Source organism: Tauraco erythrolophus, chromosome 3 (assembly GCF_009769465.1).
Source record: "Tauraco erythrolophus isolate bTauEry1 chromosome 3, bTauEry1.pri, whole genome shotgun sequence".
Taxonomy (NCBI): Eukaryota; Metazoa; Chordata; class Aves; order Musophagiformes; family Musophagidae; genus Tauraco; species Tauraco erythrolophus.
In genome coordinates, this window is record NC_141467.1 from 5,072,378 (window position 1) to 5,089,540 (window position 17,163).

The 17,163-nt window shown below is 41.8% G+C and overlaps 1 protein-coding gene across 1 annotated transcript; it reads right to left on the reverse strand.

The window, feature by feature from the left end:
* Positions 1–1,005: 1,005 nt before the first annotated feature.
* Positions 1,006–13,861, reverse strand: RPP40 (ribonuclease P/MRP subunit p40). The gene is made up of 8 exons (XM_086608975.1): positions 13,733–13,861; positions 11,592–11,736; positions 10,380–10,448; positions 9,057–9,152; positions 7,784–7,909; positions 3,521–3,719; positions 2,447–2,581; positions 1,006–1,570 (listed from the first exon to the last, which is right to left on the reverse strand). The coding sequence occupies exons 1-8, from the start codon at positions 13,859–13,861 to the stop codon at positions 1,372–1,374; spliced, it is 1,098 nt and encodes a 365-aa protein (XP_086465101.1). The 3' UTR covers positions 1,006–1,371.
* Between the last annotated feature and the right edge of the window lie 3,302 nt (positions 13,862–17,163).

The following is a 17,163-nucleotide window of genomic DNA, read 5'->3' on the forward strand; positions in this document are numbered from 1 at the left end:
TCATGGCAGGATAATTTTGAAAAACAACATAATGATTTCGAAAACTGTTTGCTCATTCATCAGAGTTGTGTTTGTAAAACATGTAACAAAACTTGAGCAAAAGCACTTATGTCTAGTAGAGGTGTATGACAAACAAATATCATCCAGTAAATCATCCAGGATGACTCCTCCTCACTGACGAGAGCCAATAAACAGATAAAAAAAGAAAACTCAACTGCTTCCCACAGGCGTTCTGCTTTTCTGTGCCACTCTCCTTGATAGCAGATGTTGATATTTCCACTACAGCTACATCCTACCTTCCATTACCAATCTCTCGCTCCACCAAGGGAACAACTTCCATTTTAGCACTGCACTGGTACTTTAATGATACATATCCAATCCATAAATCAAAACCCAAATAACCCCCGTCCCTTTCCCCCTCCACCACCCAACCTTTCACAGTTTTCAACAGGAGTTAACCTGGATTCTTAATAGCTGCCTACGCTCTCAGCATTACTGTTTATTGTTAACAAAATCTGTTTCACTTCAAATGCATTGTTTGAGGATATATTTGTAGTGTTCTTCCCAGAATCGTGTCTGCAGTAGCGTGACAGTGAAATCTGAGCTCTGTGAGTTGTCCTGTAAGCAAGAACCACAAGCTACTTTTAAAAGTAGAGATTTGGTGGGGTGAGAGTGGGAGCATGAGTGTGGAGGTCAATTAAGAAAGCAAGCAGCAGCCTTTTGCATCACTGTTAAAAATCAACTTCTGATAATCAGCTGTGATCTGCAAAGTCGAAAAATCAGGTCAGTAAGGTTTTACACTTTTTCCAAGTTCAATGGGTGCTCCTCTCACTGTCATGTACCTCCTTCTTGCTTTTTTCCTCCTCCTGCCTACCAAATTATGAAGGCTACATCTCCCTTTTTTTTTTTTTTTTTTTTGATTTGTTAGCATGTAGGCTGAAGTGTCTTAAACATGAATTTGAAGCTTTTACAGATCTTTAATGTAAAGAAAGCAAATACAAATCCCAAAATGAGCTTTCCTCACAAATATTTTAGCTAGTAATCTGTAAACCTAACTTTCAAATTCCAAAGTTACTCGTGCATAAAAGGAAATCACCTACAGTCAATTCCTGAGAATTTAAACTCTTAAAAATGTATCTTTTTTCTTAAAGCTAGAATTATGGAGTCTTTCAGAATGCACTGTATGACAGTGAAGAAACAAAAATCCATTCCTTCCATTGTAGGTCATCCTTTAAGGGCTACAAATAATGGAAAAACATATACAGCCTCTTAGTACTTCACTTGTTACCTAATTACTTTTATAAAAACTACCTTATCAGGTTTCTATACAGTAGCATGAGATTATAAAATACTTCTTCTGTAGATGTAACTTTATGGAGGACAATCATCATTAGTTCCCACAGCCATTTGAAGCCAGTAGTCCAGATTTCTAAAAATGACGAAGTTGTACAAGTTCTCTCCTCCCTTGTGGAAACCATGTTCACTTTCTCTCCAGGAAACAGGGCTGTCTGCAAAGCCATGCACAGTTAAGGTCAGCCAATATGCCAGTTTTGGTTCACCAAAATAGCAACTGCAAGGAAGAAGACAAAGTAATCGATAATTATAATGGAATAGACAGCATAAAGCAAAATAATCAGAGACACAGGCACTTCAGTGAAAAGTTATAATTAACAGTTGAAAAACCCTACTTTAGTACGTAATAAATAAATTCAAAAGAAAATAATCTATCAGAAGACTTTAGGAAATGAAATAAGATTGACTCTTGATTATTCCTACCATACTTTTAGACAGCACAAATCTGCAAGTTACGCAATGAGAAGAAGTTCTAAGTTGTAAAGTAGCTGTTCTGAATCTCCTGCAGCATGCATTGTCTTTCAGAAAACAGAAAACACACTAGTATTGTGTAGTTTGGTCCTGAATCAGAACTACAGCTACCTCGTTCATCGCTAACCAGTGTCCTACGTTACAACACTTGATTCAAAAACCTCACTAGAAGTTAATTTATTGCAATGTTGTAATAGCCTTGAAGTACCTTGTGATACTCTTTTTGGTATCATAAGGGGATTTCAATCGTATTTTCCATCAGTACTTAAAAATATCAAATCAGGCATATTTGAGGGCATCTGATTTTCATAGACAGTGGGAATCTGAAAAATGTAGGAGCTCAGTAGAGCCACTGTTTCTTAGAAATTAAGATTAAAAACAAAGTCATTACTAGAATACAGGGCAAGCATTTTCAAATTTCAAGTATCCAAAATTGTTTATTGCTTTCTTCATAACAATGCTAAGCTTCCAGTTCATTTCCTAACTAAAAAAATTCTTCATTTTGTGTATTTTGCTATTTACATCCAACAGCACTACTAAAAAGAAGTATTTAAAAGTGATTTGAAAGTTAAAAAGTGTTACAGTACAAGTGTTTTAGTAATGTACACCTGTCAACCCTTACCACAGCTGCTCCAATAACTGAATTATTGTCTCAGGAATTATAAAGCCTGTGATTGTGCACAAAAACGCTTTTTCCACCACTGTGTTGGGCTGAGGACAGCAGTAGGTTGATAAGAAGCTAGATGATTTGTTGTCTCTGGAAAAAAAAAAAAAAACACAACAAAAAAAACAACAGCTAAAATAAATACATGTTAAGTCTTCTACAGGAAGTCTTAGTAATCGAAACTTGTATCAAACAAGTAGTATCTATGCATATAATCTACTTTAATACCCAGGCAATTAATGGTCAAGCAATTAATACACAAGATGTCACGGTGCTGCGGGTTAACCCTGGTAAGCACCTAAACACCACACAGCCGCTCGCTCAGCCCCCTCCCAGTGGGATGGGGCAGAGAATCAGAAGGGTAAAAGGGAGAACGTACATGAGTGGAGGTGAAGACAATTCAATACCAAAAATTGCACGTGAAAGCAAAGCAAGCCAAGAGATTCACTGACTACTTCCTATCAGCAGGCAGATGTTTAGCCATCTTCAGGAAAGCACAGGGCTTCATGCTGTCTCACTTGGGAAAAAAATGGTGTAACTCTGAACATTTCCCACCCTTCCTTCCCCAGCTTTTACTGCTGAGCACACCACTGTACGATGTGGAATATCCCTCTGGCCAGCTGGGGTCTGCTGTCGTGGCCGTGTTCCCTCCCAGCCTATTGTCCATCCCCATCCTCGCTGGCACGGCAGTGTGAGAAGCAGAAAAGGTCTAGACTCTGTGTAAGCGCTGCTCAGTGATAGCTAAAACATCCCTGTGTTATCAACACTGCTTCAGTCACAAATCCAAAACACAGTGCCACACCAGCTACTGTGGAGAAAATTAACTCTATCCCAGCCAAAACCAATACACAAGGGTACCCTTAAAAACACAGGTAAATTATTAAAGACTTACAATGAACACTTAAGTTCATAAGAGACTTCCCACTTACAGAAACATGTTTGTCTTAATTCTTATTGAACTTTTTTAAATAAAGCCTTGTGGCTTTCCTTATTTAAAATGTACTTAAAGACCAAACAAATGCAAATACTTACAAGCTAACTTGATTCAAGACAGCGCCTAGCCATTCAAACAGTTCCTCTGCACTGCAGGACTCCTCTGGCTTTCCTTGTAGTTCATTGCTTTGTAACACTGGACACTGCAAGTCTCTTAACGTGCTGAAAGTTATTTTTGGCTTCAGGGCCTGTATTTGGTTTTTTGAAAAGTACGACATCAATATGGATCCCTCTGCACCTTAACAACAAAACACCGGAAAGAGCTGTTAAGAAAGTGCTGAACAAAAGGAGCACTGAATACATGAAGCCTTTGAGTATGTATACAAGAAAATGCAGTGTGCAAAACTGCTTACCTGGAATCTTCAGCTTCCTTATCTTCTTGGAAATCACAATTAACCAAGATTCAGCAACTCAGTAAATTTACTATTTAACTAGCAAGTATAGATTTGCCAACAGAAAACTCAAGCAGAATTAACTCAGCAAGTAATAAAATGAACTCATTGGAAAGAGGAATTCAGGGTGTTCTGGAAAAGGAACACAAGAAAGGGAGCAGGAACCAATGTTCACTGCTCCCCAGGACAAAGCAGTCTGCAAACGCACTCCCACTGTAAGTATACCTGTGCCTACATACAAGAGGCCAGAGAACATTCTGCCCTCCTAGTGCCCACACATACATTCCCCTTGTGCTCAGACTCAGGTACTCGCTGCTGTAGAAGGGCAATGCATGCCTTACACCATTAGGTCATCTCTAGCTCAGCATCTCCAGAAACTCCTCTGGCAGTGTAACTTGAGAGGGAGAACACGTGGTAGACGTTCACAAAGATAACGCATCTCTAAGAGCAGATAAAGGGAACTAAGGTCACTGGAATTCGGGCAGTGTTCCCTCCAGAACCACTGAGTGTCTAGAGGGATCCCAGCATCACTAGTTCACTCAGAACTGCCTCCTAGATACAGTATGGCTTCTGGAATCGTGAACAACTCCCATGGAATAAATGCCTACACATCTCAGGAATACTTTGCAAAAAGCTAGAGTGTCATTTAAATTCTCCTGGAACATGCCTTCACAACTGCAGGAAGTTTCCCTTTTTGTTGCCCCAAAAGGCACTCAGTCTTCTCTTCTGCATGTCAGGTTAGAGGATCTCAGTTCTCTCAGCAGACAAGAATGTGCAAGAATCCTCCTGCAAAGTTTTATCTCATCACTAAGGACCACATACTTGATTTCCTAGCTGTGATGGCAAACTTAATTTAGGAGCCATACGGTTTCGGAGGAAAATTCTTGATGTACAGTAAATTGAGAAATCATCTTCGGATAAGGTATATTTTGGAAGGTCATCTCGTCATCAAGGCTAGAGACTCTCCTACCCAACTGGCTAAGGTGTCCCCCATCCCAGAACACTGTGTTCCCCCAGTAGTGGAAAAGTGAACAGGTGGACTACAAGTGTGAGAACAGATTTATCGATGACGTCAAGAGGAATTCTAGGATAGTCTGGGGAACAAAGATTGAAGAGAGAAGGATGGGGAGAGGACAAAGAAATCAAGCTGTATCACAAATCTCACTTTAACAGAAGAAGAAAAAAAAAAAACAGTGATAAGTTTTTGAATGCAGTACGGCTGTAACAGATGTACCTTGATGGACTTGTGGGAAAGGCCGTGTTTCTTCAACCCTACTCAGTGATCCAAAACAGCAGGTAAAATTTAAAACATCTAACCTAGACTAAAAACCTAATCTAACCTAAGCAAGCAAATCAAGAGATACTAACCAACTACCTTTTTGAAGCAGTAAGATAATTGATGTGCAATCAGTTCTCCTAAATTTGAAATTCCAGATAATGTATTCTATGATTCTAGGTGACCAGGAAACAACACATTACTCGTGAGAAGTCTGAAGTCCAGAATAGCATTTAAATACTGCAGGAAAAGCATGTGTGAACAGAAGAAATTCCAGAACAGGACAGAGTTCACTGCGGAATACTATATCCAAGATTTGCTATCAAAAATTACGGACTGCCTAAACTCCATCAAGGACAATCACACGGGCAAGTAGAAAAAGGAGAGCTAACCTGATCCTTTTCAGTCATCCTTCAAAAAAGGGGGTCTGATTACCAAAGGGCACAGTGACAAAGACAGGGAATCACTGAATTCTTGTTAGTTTAGTCTTTTTATATGGATATATTTAAGCCTGAAGGGTGCTAGAACAGATGATCTTCCTTCAGCCTGTACTACCTATTGGCATTTATTAGACTAGTAGGTTCGAAGAACGTATAATATTGCCCTAGAATTCTTAGTCAAATATAAAAAATGGTACATTTCAAATGTCCGCTCCATAGGGGACCCTCAGCTATAGTCCTAACTCCAGGAAATCTCAAAGACTACAGTCAAGACTCCAAGAGAACGATTCCTCTGGCTACAGCATAGCTTTCCATGTCAGTACCAACCAGGCACGTCGTCAAAGGCTTCTGGTGGCCAGTCAATTGCAGCCAATAAACATTCAAAACTGTCATAGAAAATACAGCAATAGAAAAGAGAAGAAAAAATTATTTTGTCTCTGTCATTAAAGACATGAGACACTCCATATCCCCTTTTTCTGTTCCTCTTGGTGCCAGAACCAGTAAGTGGGAAAAATGGGTATGAAAACAAAAAATCCTGCTTTTGGAAAGTGACATGAATGTTTCCAGGCTTTTGGAAAGTGACAGGAATGTTTCCAGCCCCAGCAAGAAACACCAGTTATCAGCAAGAAGGCTGAAAGCAGGATGTTCACAGGGTACACAGATTCTGTCAACAAAATCCTCTTTTCCCATTCCAGCAGAATCTACACGATGTCTCAAGCTTATTAATAAAAATCTATAAAAGTTTTATTTTGTCTTTCCTGTGTTATGAGCACAAGATTCCTGAACAAAAAGGCCTTCAGATTTAAATGCATATTCAGGAAATGATTGACCTGACCTGTTTTTTGGATGCAAGAAAATGAGGAAAAGGAATGCTATCCTTCCTGAATGCTGCTATACTGGCAGCAGCAAACGTAAAAAAACTTACTGGCCCTAGAGGCATTTTGCTCTCTTTCCAGGGTCAATAAACCCAAGCAAGCTGAGCCGGAAGATCTGCCACCTTAGTTGGATTTAAGTCACCATTTGTGGTAGGAAGTCTTCACTGTGACTCTTTCCTGAAGACCACAAGGATGGGAACTGCAAGCCTTTAAACCATTTCTGCATGACAAACAAGGAAGGACCCTTGTCATTTGATTAGTACCTAAAAAGGGGAAGGGAAACATGAAGGACTGCAGTGAAACATGGGACACAATTCAAGGAGCTTGTAAGCAGCTTTAATTTCTCAGATCACTAACTCCCTCTCAGACCTGGTCCTGAAGAGCCAGGGAAGAGTACCAATGCAAAGAGAAGACAAGAAAGCACTCTCAGGGACCTCTCTAACATCTCTTGTTGCTAGGGTGGAGACTTCTTCATGACTCGAAGTAGGGCCACACTAAAAGCTACATCACTATGATGAAGAAAAACATCTTTTTTTGCAGCACAGACTCCTGCAGCTTTTGTCAGTTCTACGCAAATCCTACGTATGCCCAGATACAGCCTGTTCTGAAGTAATATGAGCGACTGAGGACCCTCAGAGAAAGAACAATACTTAAATCCCAGAAGAAAAGAATAATGTAGCCAGAAAACAGTAGGTAAAAAAATTATAGAAGAAAGGCGATTTGAGACAATACAATTTCTTGTAACAACTATCTCTCACTCTGCTGCAATCCCAAACAAGTGCTTGAGAATAAAAAGATAAAGTAGCAGGCTGCGTGTGCATCCATGTACACGGCACACGACAGAGGCAGAGACTCTGTACGTGTCCTGCAACTGCTGATGACACGGAAAGTTCCCTGTCTCAAGCACCACACCAAACATGTAACTTATGTGTATTAATAAAGACATGTAAAAAAAGTGTATTAATAATAGTTATGTTAAATAACAGATTTATAAAGAAGAGGCAGCGCTATCAAACAGGCGAAGTTATGCCAGAAAGCCTGGGAAACAGAGGCAAGGAAATGAAGTGACTCATAGACCTCCCATGAATCACGGTTGTGTTCCTGAACTGAAATGTTCTGCTGCATGGGAAGTTAAACACACACACTCCCCTCACAAACAAATAAACAAAACAAACAAAAAATCCCACCCAAACACATCTTAATCTCACTTTTCTCTCCACTAAAAATGCATTTGGAAAATGACTATAAAAGAAGAGTAAACTGAAAATATTTGGACTTCATGTCAGTTACATTTTAGTTTCATGTTTAGCTCTTATTACCTGTATTATCCCAAGCCAGCAGGAAGTCAAATTCCAAAGGTTTCTTTTCTTTCAAGGCCCAAAGCACTCTGTTATGTTTCTTGCTATCAGGGTGAAAGCCGGAATCAGTCAAGTCAATAGTTATAACTGCAAAAACGTACAAAAGCAATACTCAACTGAAATAAATTTTAATATTAAATCCATTCATAACTGAAAGAACACAAAGAAACCAGAGAACATTAAACTTCCTTTTCACATATCTTGTGATGTATTTGATTATGCAAACATGACTCCATTATGTAAATAAATAGTCACCTCCTGCTGTCCTTACTTTGTTATAATCTGGAACTGCCTTCCAGTGACTGGAGGGACTGATTCCTTTTGTAATGGCAGTGACAGAAGTCCCAAAACAGTGTCTTAAAAATATCTTGGTAATTAGAGAAGCTATTAGCACTAAAAAAGCTAGAGTTTCTAACATCAAAGCCACGCAACGACACTTTTTCATCTGTTTTTTCCTAGATGAACTGGTCCCAGGCTAAAAGTTACATTTATTTTCCAGACAGAAGTTTCATCACGTATTTTACTTGACAAACTGAACAGTGAAATGACGTCCCATTTGGCCAAAATTCTTACTACAACTAACAAGTTTCTCCTCCTAAATTTTTTACCTATCGAATACTGCAGGTTCTAATACATTTGAGACGTCAGCGTTCATGTTTTTTTTAATCACTATCAAAAAAAAATTTAACAAAAATCACACTTAGTATGTCTCCTCTACAGCTGTCAAAAAAATTAGAACATTTCCCAAGTATTTGGAGACTACCATTTTAAATGTGTGTAACATAATAAAATTCTCCCTTTCAAGCAAGCATTCCTGGGTGAAGCTCTTCATTGACTTTTTTTGTGTATAGTGTGCAAATTCTAGGCTCTACCTTCATTAGTTTAGTATTTTCCAATTTAAATTAGAAGGCATAGACATTGCGCACAAAAATTCTTGAGTCCTACATCACTCCAGGATAAACAACAAAATGAAAAACCCAGAAACGAAAAATTTTATAAATACCCAAAAAAAAAAAAAAAAAATCACACATTTGTTTCCTTATAGCTGCTTTATTATTTGGAAAAAGTACTTTTGATCTTCATTCAGTCCTTGTATCTGCACCTGGAAAAATATGACCTAGACAATAACAAATTTTAAGGAAAGAAAAGCTTCAGCACTGCTGGTTTAACATCCTAACAAGGTGTTTCACAGACAGATCTGAAATAAACACTGTTTAATGCAAATAATACTCACTATATCTCATCACTTTTTTGCCAGAATACTGAGAAGGGCGACCTTGCAGTCCAAGTTCCTCGTAAGTGTCTTTATCCACTGACAGAATTAGTTTTCCTATAAACAAGACAAACTTTAATACAAATGATCTTCTGCTTAGTTCCCTTTGAAGTCTTCCGAGAACTGTCTACCTCATACAATGTTAGCTTTGGACCAATGATATTACTAATGCAATCCAGACTCCTTAGTTCCAGTTAAACAGATTACCAGATTAAAAAACGCTTTAAAAAAAACCTATAACTCAATTAATCTTTTTTATCAAAGAGGTCTTATGAACTAGAATGAGAAAAGTGTAATATTATTCCTGAGCTAGTTGTAGCTTTTTTACCGTACTGCCTCAGTTCATTGTCTCAGTCTTTCCTCCACTTGTCCCCCAGCATTTGCTGTGGCACTGCTTGAACACGACACTACACTAGGGCCTGGTAAAACACAAGCACCGCTCAACTGAACATAAAAAATGTAACACTGTCTCTGCACTAATTGTGCAGAGCTTGTGATAATTGTATCCTACAAACTCCATCGCTATGAAGCACCCATTTCACTAGGACTGGGCTAACGGAGCACATAAAAGAATCCATCCTCTGAAGAAGGTGGATTTACTTACGCCCTGAGGGGCACCTGCCATATTACAGCATGTGAGGCTAGAGGGCTGATAGATCAGCTTGTGTTTCCGTCATATCTGATACACTGTTAAATGGAAATAGGAAGTGAAGCCCAAAATAGCTTCATTATTTCCTCTGCATGTAAAATCTCACTTAAGATGTAACATTTTGTCACAAAACCGTTGATGGAACTGCAACAGAGTATTTTACAATGTTACATAATTCTCACAAAACAAATACCGAATATTTAAGAAGTGTTCCTAAGCAGCAGTGCTGATAATTTTCTTTTTTTGGTACAAATTCTGTCTATAAGACCAGTAAGAAATGAGAAGTTGGAAAGTAATGTTTTCACAAAAAGAATCCTCTGTAGCAATTGCAGTTACTGCTGAAGCACTGACAATCTGACACTATACGTAAGCAAAGGTGATTTTTTTTTTTAATTTCCTTTAGATTAAATAAAGAATTTAACATCATGAATTAAAAAAAGAAGTTAAAATGAATATTCTTCTGATTCAAACCTATTTCTGTTTGAATATAGATATAGATTCTGTTTGAATATATGCCAATAAATTTGGCAAGTACAGTAAGCATTACATTTTCCATTGTACATCATTCCAAATAAAAAAAAAAAAGACCACAATCAATGCATATGTATAACTAAAACCAGAACAAAACAACCTACCATTTGGTAGCAGAGCTGCAGTATTATCTTGATCAATTTTTGTGTTATAGGTAAGTGCGTAGCATGAACCTTTAACAATAAAGCAGAAAGCCATGAGATCACACGGTCTTTAAAGACAGACGTGACAACATGAAACATTCACCTCAAGATAATTCGACATGCCAAATACCATTTGACTCACTCCAAACCCTTGTGTTTTCATCAACTTTCTTTCACCTGCTCAAGCAAAATACCTTTTTGTTATTATTTTTTTACACCTTGGACTGGTGCTATCTTAAGGGACGTGTGAAATGAGTAACATTAACAATGTGCCCCGATATGAAAACACTTTCTTTCCACCTTACTCAATATTTGTAGCAGCATCTGCCACAATCAATTTTGTTTTTAAAAACACAAGAGTCAGATCCTGTAAAGTCAGTGTGCAACTGTCATACTGCTTCCATAAACCACTGGCATAAAAGTCATTAATGAGACTAAAGGAAATAAGCAGAGAGTCCCACATTTAGAAAGTAATGTATCTCATTCTCCTGTTTCACCCATATATTCTCTTTTCTCTTCTCTTTTCCCTTTCAAGCTTTTTTTCTCCCTGACAATCACCTGAAAGGTACAACATTTATCATGAGCCAAATGAGCAGGGCCTGCTAGATGAAAACAGCACGCTCCTGAGTATGCAACAGCAAGTTGGCCGAGCAGAGGTTGCATCCTTCTTCACATCCTCTTCGCTCTTACTGTGTAAGGATGAGCCACTGCAGCTCCATTAGCCAAAAAAAAATCCCAACAAACCAACCCGCAGCTTATTTTTTCCTCTTTTTCTCTTGCCTGCTGAGGAACACAGCTCTGTGTTGAAATATGAAGGAATCAGAAAGGGAGAAGGGAGCTGATTTCTGCAGGAAGCTGCATAAAGATGAAGTGAAGAAACAGGTGTGAGGATACATGGAAGCCCTCTTGACAGCTGGCTTGCAGAATTCAGATGCAACAGGTAGACATGAAGAGGGAAGAATCATGGAAGTTTTGGACCCACTGGGTGTAAAGAAATGTTGACACACCACGAAGCAGAAAAAAGCAGATAAAATTAATACAGAACTTTGTTAGTATTTTTTCTTCCCTTCCTTTAAAATACTTTTCAGAATAAGCAAAAATAACTGGATTTTTACTGTGATACGAAAAATACACACTATCATTGCATCTGGCATGTCCTGATTACCTTCTTACCTTTCTTCACAAAAGCATCAATGAAATCATGAACGACCAATTCATGAACCGATAAACTCCTCACCAGGTAGTACTCTCCAATATCCGCAATGGTACTTTTCAGCACTTCAGGTAGCATGCCGCATTCAGGAATCAAAAAAGACACCTGTTAGGAACATATTTGAGATGTAAATCATACCTTAAAACCTGTTCTGGAAGAAAACCAAGAGATAAAAAAGGAAAAATTCTTATTTTCAAAGAGATCAGTATGTTACACCAAAAAAAAGATGAAGAAAAAGTAATTTCAAGCTGTTGTCTTCAAAACGTATCAATTTGCACAATGTCTCCAGGTACAGCATAGACATTACTTGATTTTTGCATTTTACATGCTATACAACAGCATTTGAGGTGTTACATAAAGGCAGGATTTTACACATCATGACTTAACCAACGATCTTATTTCACATCATTACGAATTTAGCTCGAAGTCACGCTGGAACATTTCCTTCAGGCTTTGCTGCAGGAAGTAGTTGTAACCAAAAATGTAGGTTAAGCTTTTATGTAATCTCCATGGAAAAGCGAAGACCAAAGTAGAATTTAAACTAGTTTTTAAATCAATGCTTTCTCCTCTGTAGAATACTTTGGAGGTCAGAAGAGCGAACAGACCACCAGAACAAAACTCGAAGATGGGTTTATGATTTAAAAAAAAACAACTCATAAGGCTGTAACTTCTGCAGCAGGTTTCCAACTGAAGGTAGGAAACTGGTTTTCAAAAGGGATGTGCACCTTGCTTTTCTTACTAAACTCCAGCATTCAGTCTTTTGGTCGAATCGCCTGCCGTTAATCTCACTTTTGTTTAAAACCTCTCCTGTATGTCTCATAGATCAAGAGAAGTAGAGGGCAGATTTAGATTGGATATAAGGAAGAAATTTGTCACTCAGAGGGTGGTGAGGCACTGGAACAGGTTGCCCAGAGAAGTTGTGGCTGCCCCATCCCTGAAGTGTTCAAGGCCAGGTTGGATGAGGCTTTGGGCAACCTGGTGTAGTGGAGGGTGTCCCTGCCCGTGGCAGGGGGGCTGGAACTAGATGATCTTTGAGGTCCCTTCCAACCCTAACCATTCCATGAAACAGAAGATTAGGACATTGGGTTGGCAGTAATCAGTAGGAAACTACAAAAGAGTCTGTGGTTTTGCTGATGTTTCTTTCTACGATTCTAAGTCTTAAGTTCGGGAGTCCAGGGCAAACAGGGTTATTACATGGGCAAGTACTAAACTTCCAAAGAACCATGCACGAGCAGCATAAAGGTTCATCTCCCTGCTGCTTCCCACTTCACCCCTCAAAAACCCCCTTTTTTCTGGAACAAAAGAGCTCACCGAGAACAGGTACGTATCTCCCTTTGCACACAAACCACTGAGAGATGGGCTGCCTGCCACACCAGCAGGAATCTTTCTGGTTAGCTGCTAAAAACATTGCTCAGGAACCAGCAAGGGGGCCTGACTGGCACTGGCAACAGGCAAAGAAAGGAGAGCGAGCAGGGAAAATCCGGCCTTCGCAGCGCGAAGTTGTCCAAAACGACGAAGCAGTCGTCACGGCAGCGTGGCATGACACTTGGGCAGAAGACGGGACAACATGACGAAGACGACTTTCAGGGTACACCTGCAGCCAGGCTTCAGCTGGACGCTCCCTCAGCCCCCCACTGCTTGGAACGGGAATTTGGGGGAGCCGCTCCCCGCGCTACTGGCCGGGACTGACAAAACGATGTCACCTCTCCCACCAGGTCTCCTCTTCTCTTCCACCCCGTGTCCGGGCGGCCTCCCACTCGCTGAGGTGCTCCAAAGAGGCGCGCAGCCCATCTTGGACGGGGACGGAAGAACCTTACGGCAAGCGGGGCGGGGCGGCGCTCTGAGGGCGGGCGGGACCCACCGGCACCCCACCGGCACCCCACCACCCGCGGCGACGGGGCGCTTCGGTCCCGACGGGGCGGCGCGGAACCCTCCGGCAGCTCTTTATCCCCGCTCGCCGCCACGCTCCGCCCCAGGCGGGCGGCCGAGCCCTGCCGAGCCGGCGGCCGCCCGCCTCGCACGGGGATTCCCTCCTGGCGCCCGCCGACGGCAACGCCCGTTAAACCGCCCCCCCCCCCCCCCCTCCCACGAGCGCACTCACGCGGCAGTTGTAGGCGTGGTCCCGCACGCGCGCCGCGTGGCGCGAGCGCGCGTGGCGCGCGTGGCCCTTCTCGCACACCAGCAGGTGCCGCGGCGCCTGGCGGAGCCTCCGCAGCGGCGGCACCGACATTTCTCCGCCGGGTCCGCGCCACGGCGGGGGAGCGCGTCCCCCCCGGATGACGTCACCCGTCTAGACGGAACGGGCAGGAGGAGGGAGGAGCTCACTGCCGCTGCTTCCGGCGTGCGGCGGGGCGGGGAGCGGGGCCGGCGGCCGTTAAGCCGCCGTGCGCGGCTCCCCACGGCGGAACGTGCGCGTACTCGGTGCGTTTGGCCGTCGCGGGTTCGGAGCGGGCCCGGCGAGTCGCTCTGCGAGAGGGAGCGGCGCCCGCCGCGGCCCCCCGGGGCGTGCTTCCTCCCGGGGGAGGGTGGTTTTGGGAGAGGTGGACGATGGAGAAGGGAGACCTTCTTTACATTGAGGGTGGTGAGGCACTGGAACAGGTTGCCCAGAGAAGCTGTGGCTGCCCCATCCCTGGAGGTGTTCAAGGTCAGGTTGGATGAGGCTTTGAGCAACCTGGTGTAGTGGAGGGTGTCCTTGCCCATGGCAGGGGGGTTGGAACTAGATGATCTTTGAGGTCCCTTCCAACCCAAACCATTCTATGATTCTATGGACACTTGGAGGTGTAAAGCTGGCGGGTTGAAATGTGTCCATGGTGGGTGATGGCACAGGGCAGCCTTCCAGACTTCAAGCAACCAGCTTCCTTCTGCCCTGTGGCGTATACAAGAACCACAAAACCCTCACGGGGGAGCGTGAGCCATGTGCAACAGGCCACTACCGGAATGCCATCCGATCCCATCAGGACCCACCCGAAATATATGGAGTTTGTGGTCCGTTAGACCATTTGTAGCGCTAGCTGCAGTTCCACAAGGTGGTGAAGATGATCTTTTGTCCGCTCTCGCTCCAGACGAGACTGCTAACGTGAGCAAGCACAGCGTGCAAGGGCCGTGGGATTGGGCCCTGCCTCCAATGTGTCCTGTCACTGCTTGTGTGTTTTAAATAAAGCATGTACAAAAATGTCGCCTTTCTGTCTTCCTGCAGTTTTTCTGGTCCCCTAGCTTTGCGGCTCCTGATGTCATTTAAAATGGTACTGAGCAACTCAGTCTTTGCTCTTTCTGTACGCTGTGCAAGGCTGTATGTAACCTCACTTAAAACACCGCTCAGGTCTCTTCACCAGCCGTCCATCAAGCTGGCAAAGCTGATGGGTTTGATGCCACTTTGACAACAGCAGTTCCAGAAATCTCAAATTTGCCCTAAAGAGATCTTGAACTGCTATTCCTAGATGTGACGTTCGATGTTAACCCCCAGGGGTACGTGTGTTAAGTTATACCTCTCCCTTAGGTGGTCGGATGCCAAGAGGAAAGGTTTGTCCAGTATAGATTAGTATAGGAGGTTTGTTTAGTATAGAAAAGTATAGGCCATGGGTCATTCGTTCAGCAGTTGCAGCGTTACACGGATATCAACCATCAAATTCCAACGATTTTACACATTCACCAGCTGTATATCTTGGTGGTTTGATATCATAACTCGAGCACTCTTGTTCAGTACCTGGTCAGCTGTTGGCTGTTTAGCTGAGCTAAATAGGTGGCACTTGGGTTTTCTAGATCTGTATTTCCAGTCTGGTGAATTCATGTCGCAGCTCCGGCTTTAGCGGTCGATGCGCCCAGGCTCCGCTTCTAGCACAGACTGCACTTTTCTGGTGCTCTGTCTCTGGGTCTGCCTGATGTTGCTGACTTAATAGCTGTGAATAGCTAGCAGTGTGAAAAGGCTGGTCCTTGCAAGGTCTGTGTCACGGAACCATGCTTGCCCCATGGAAGGAGGGATGCTACTGAGGACCTACTAGTTCAGCGCCTCTGGCTCGTAAGGCCGGTTCAGACCCACTTGTTTCAGGGCACGTGCCTTCCAAGTGCTTGTTTGCTGAAGTGACAGCAAGACACTGCTGCTCTGACCTCAGTGGCTTCTGTCCTCCAGTGCATGAGACTGAGATGAAGCTACACATCACGAGGCCACGGGCTCGTTAACGGTTGTGGAGGAGGGCTGAATTCTGCGCTTAATATCGCCTGTATAAATTGGATTAATTGTATTATTCTGAATGAAAAGATGCTATTTAATCACAGTAGCCTTCTTATTTAAAGCATGCAAGCATTAATGGGAAAAGCACTACATGATTAATGTCAGTTATTATCATACCCACAAGCAGAAGACTCTCTGGCCAGATGAGCATCACACTGGGATGATCAGAAAGCCTGTTCTACTCAAGGGGTGAAAAGTTCTCGCCTCCGATCAATAAACCCAGAGATCCAGAGAGGAAATCCAGCTCTACTCAAAGCAGCCTGTGGAGCTCTTTTTTTTTTTTTTTGTGGTTTGCGTTTTTTTATGAGCTTCTCTATGCTAAAACAATTTACACTTTCTGCTAGAGATACCTCTTTTCCCATCCATTTGTAAAAAATATTGGAGAACGGTCAAGAAAGTCAAGATATATGGTTGCATATTCAAAGTTAAGCCAGTATTTTAGGGATTTTGGCAGGAGTGTAGTTAACTGCAGCTCAGTGCAGCATCGAAGGATTCATGTCACTGTTCAATTTGGTTCATATGTCAGGCAATTAATTTTAACCCACCCTTACATTGGCTGTCCTGTTATAGGGTATGTGTGTTTTAGAGAATGCCCTGAAGATACTAAAATATATTAAAAAAAAAACCTTTAGCAGCCCAGTAGTCTGTGCTGTAACATACAGAATTTCTCTATCTTTAATTGGGCTATATATACATATGCTAACTGTTGGTAAATGCTGGCATTTTTCTAGTGGTTGTTACAGGTTTTTTTGAGTAATTTGGTATAGAGTTTCTGTCTATTGTTAGAAAAAAGACATGTTAAACTTTAAATAATTTAAGTTATAATAATAATAATGTAAACCTCTGTAAAGCTATCACGATTTCCCAAGGATTTCAAACGAGTGACAGGGTAATGCAGTTTTACAGCAATTCCGTTTCTGCGTGTTTGAAGAGAGTTACAGGCTGTAGTCAAGAGGAAAGCAGTGCCTTGAGGTGACCTGTCGTAATAGCTTGGAGTAGGGAAGAATCTCTAAGATAATTTTGTGGGACTGGTGAAAAATTGATTCTGTTTCTGTATAAAATGACTGAGTTTGGAAAGAAAAGCCCCATCTTCACCTTATGTACAATATCTCTAGTCGCGAAGCCCAGCTGCTTCTTTTAGTTTTTTTTTTTTTTCTATTGAAGAGCAATCTTAAATCATTCTTTCTGGTGGATTTTCTGATTGAAAAAAACTAACATCATTGTAATACCTAGAGTTTCAAAAAATCACGTCTAAAATATTTATCACGTGTATTTTGAATTTAGTTTGTATCTTTAAGATGAAT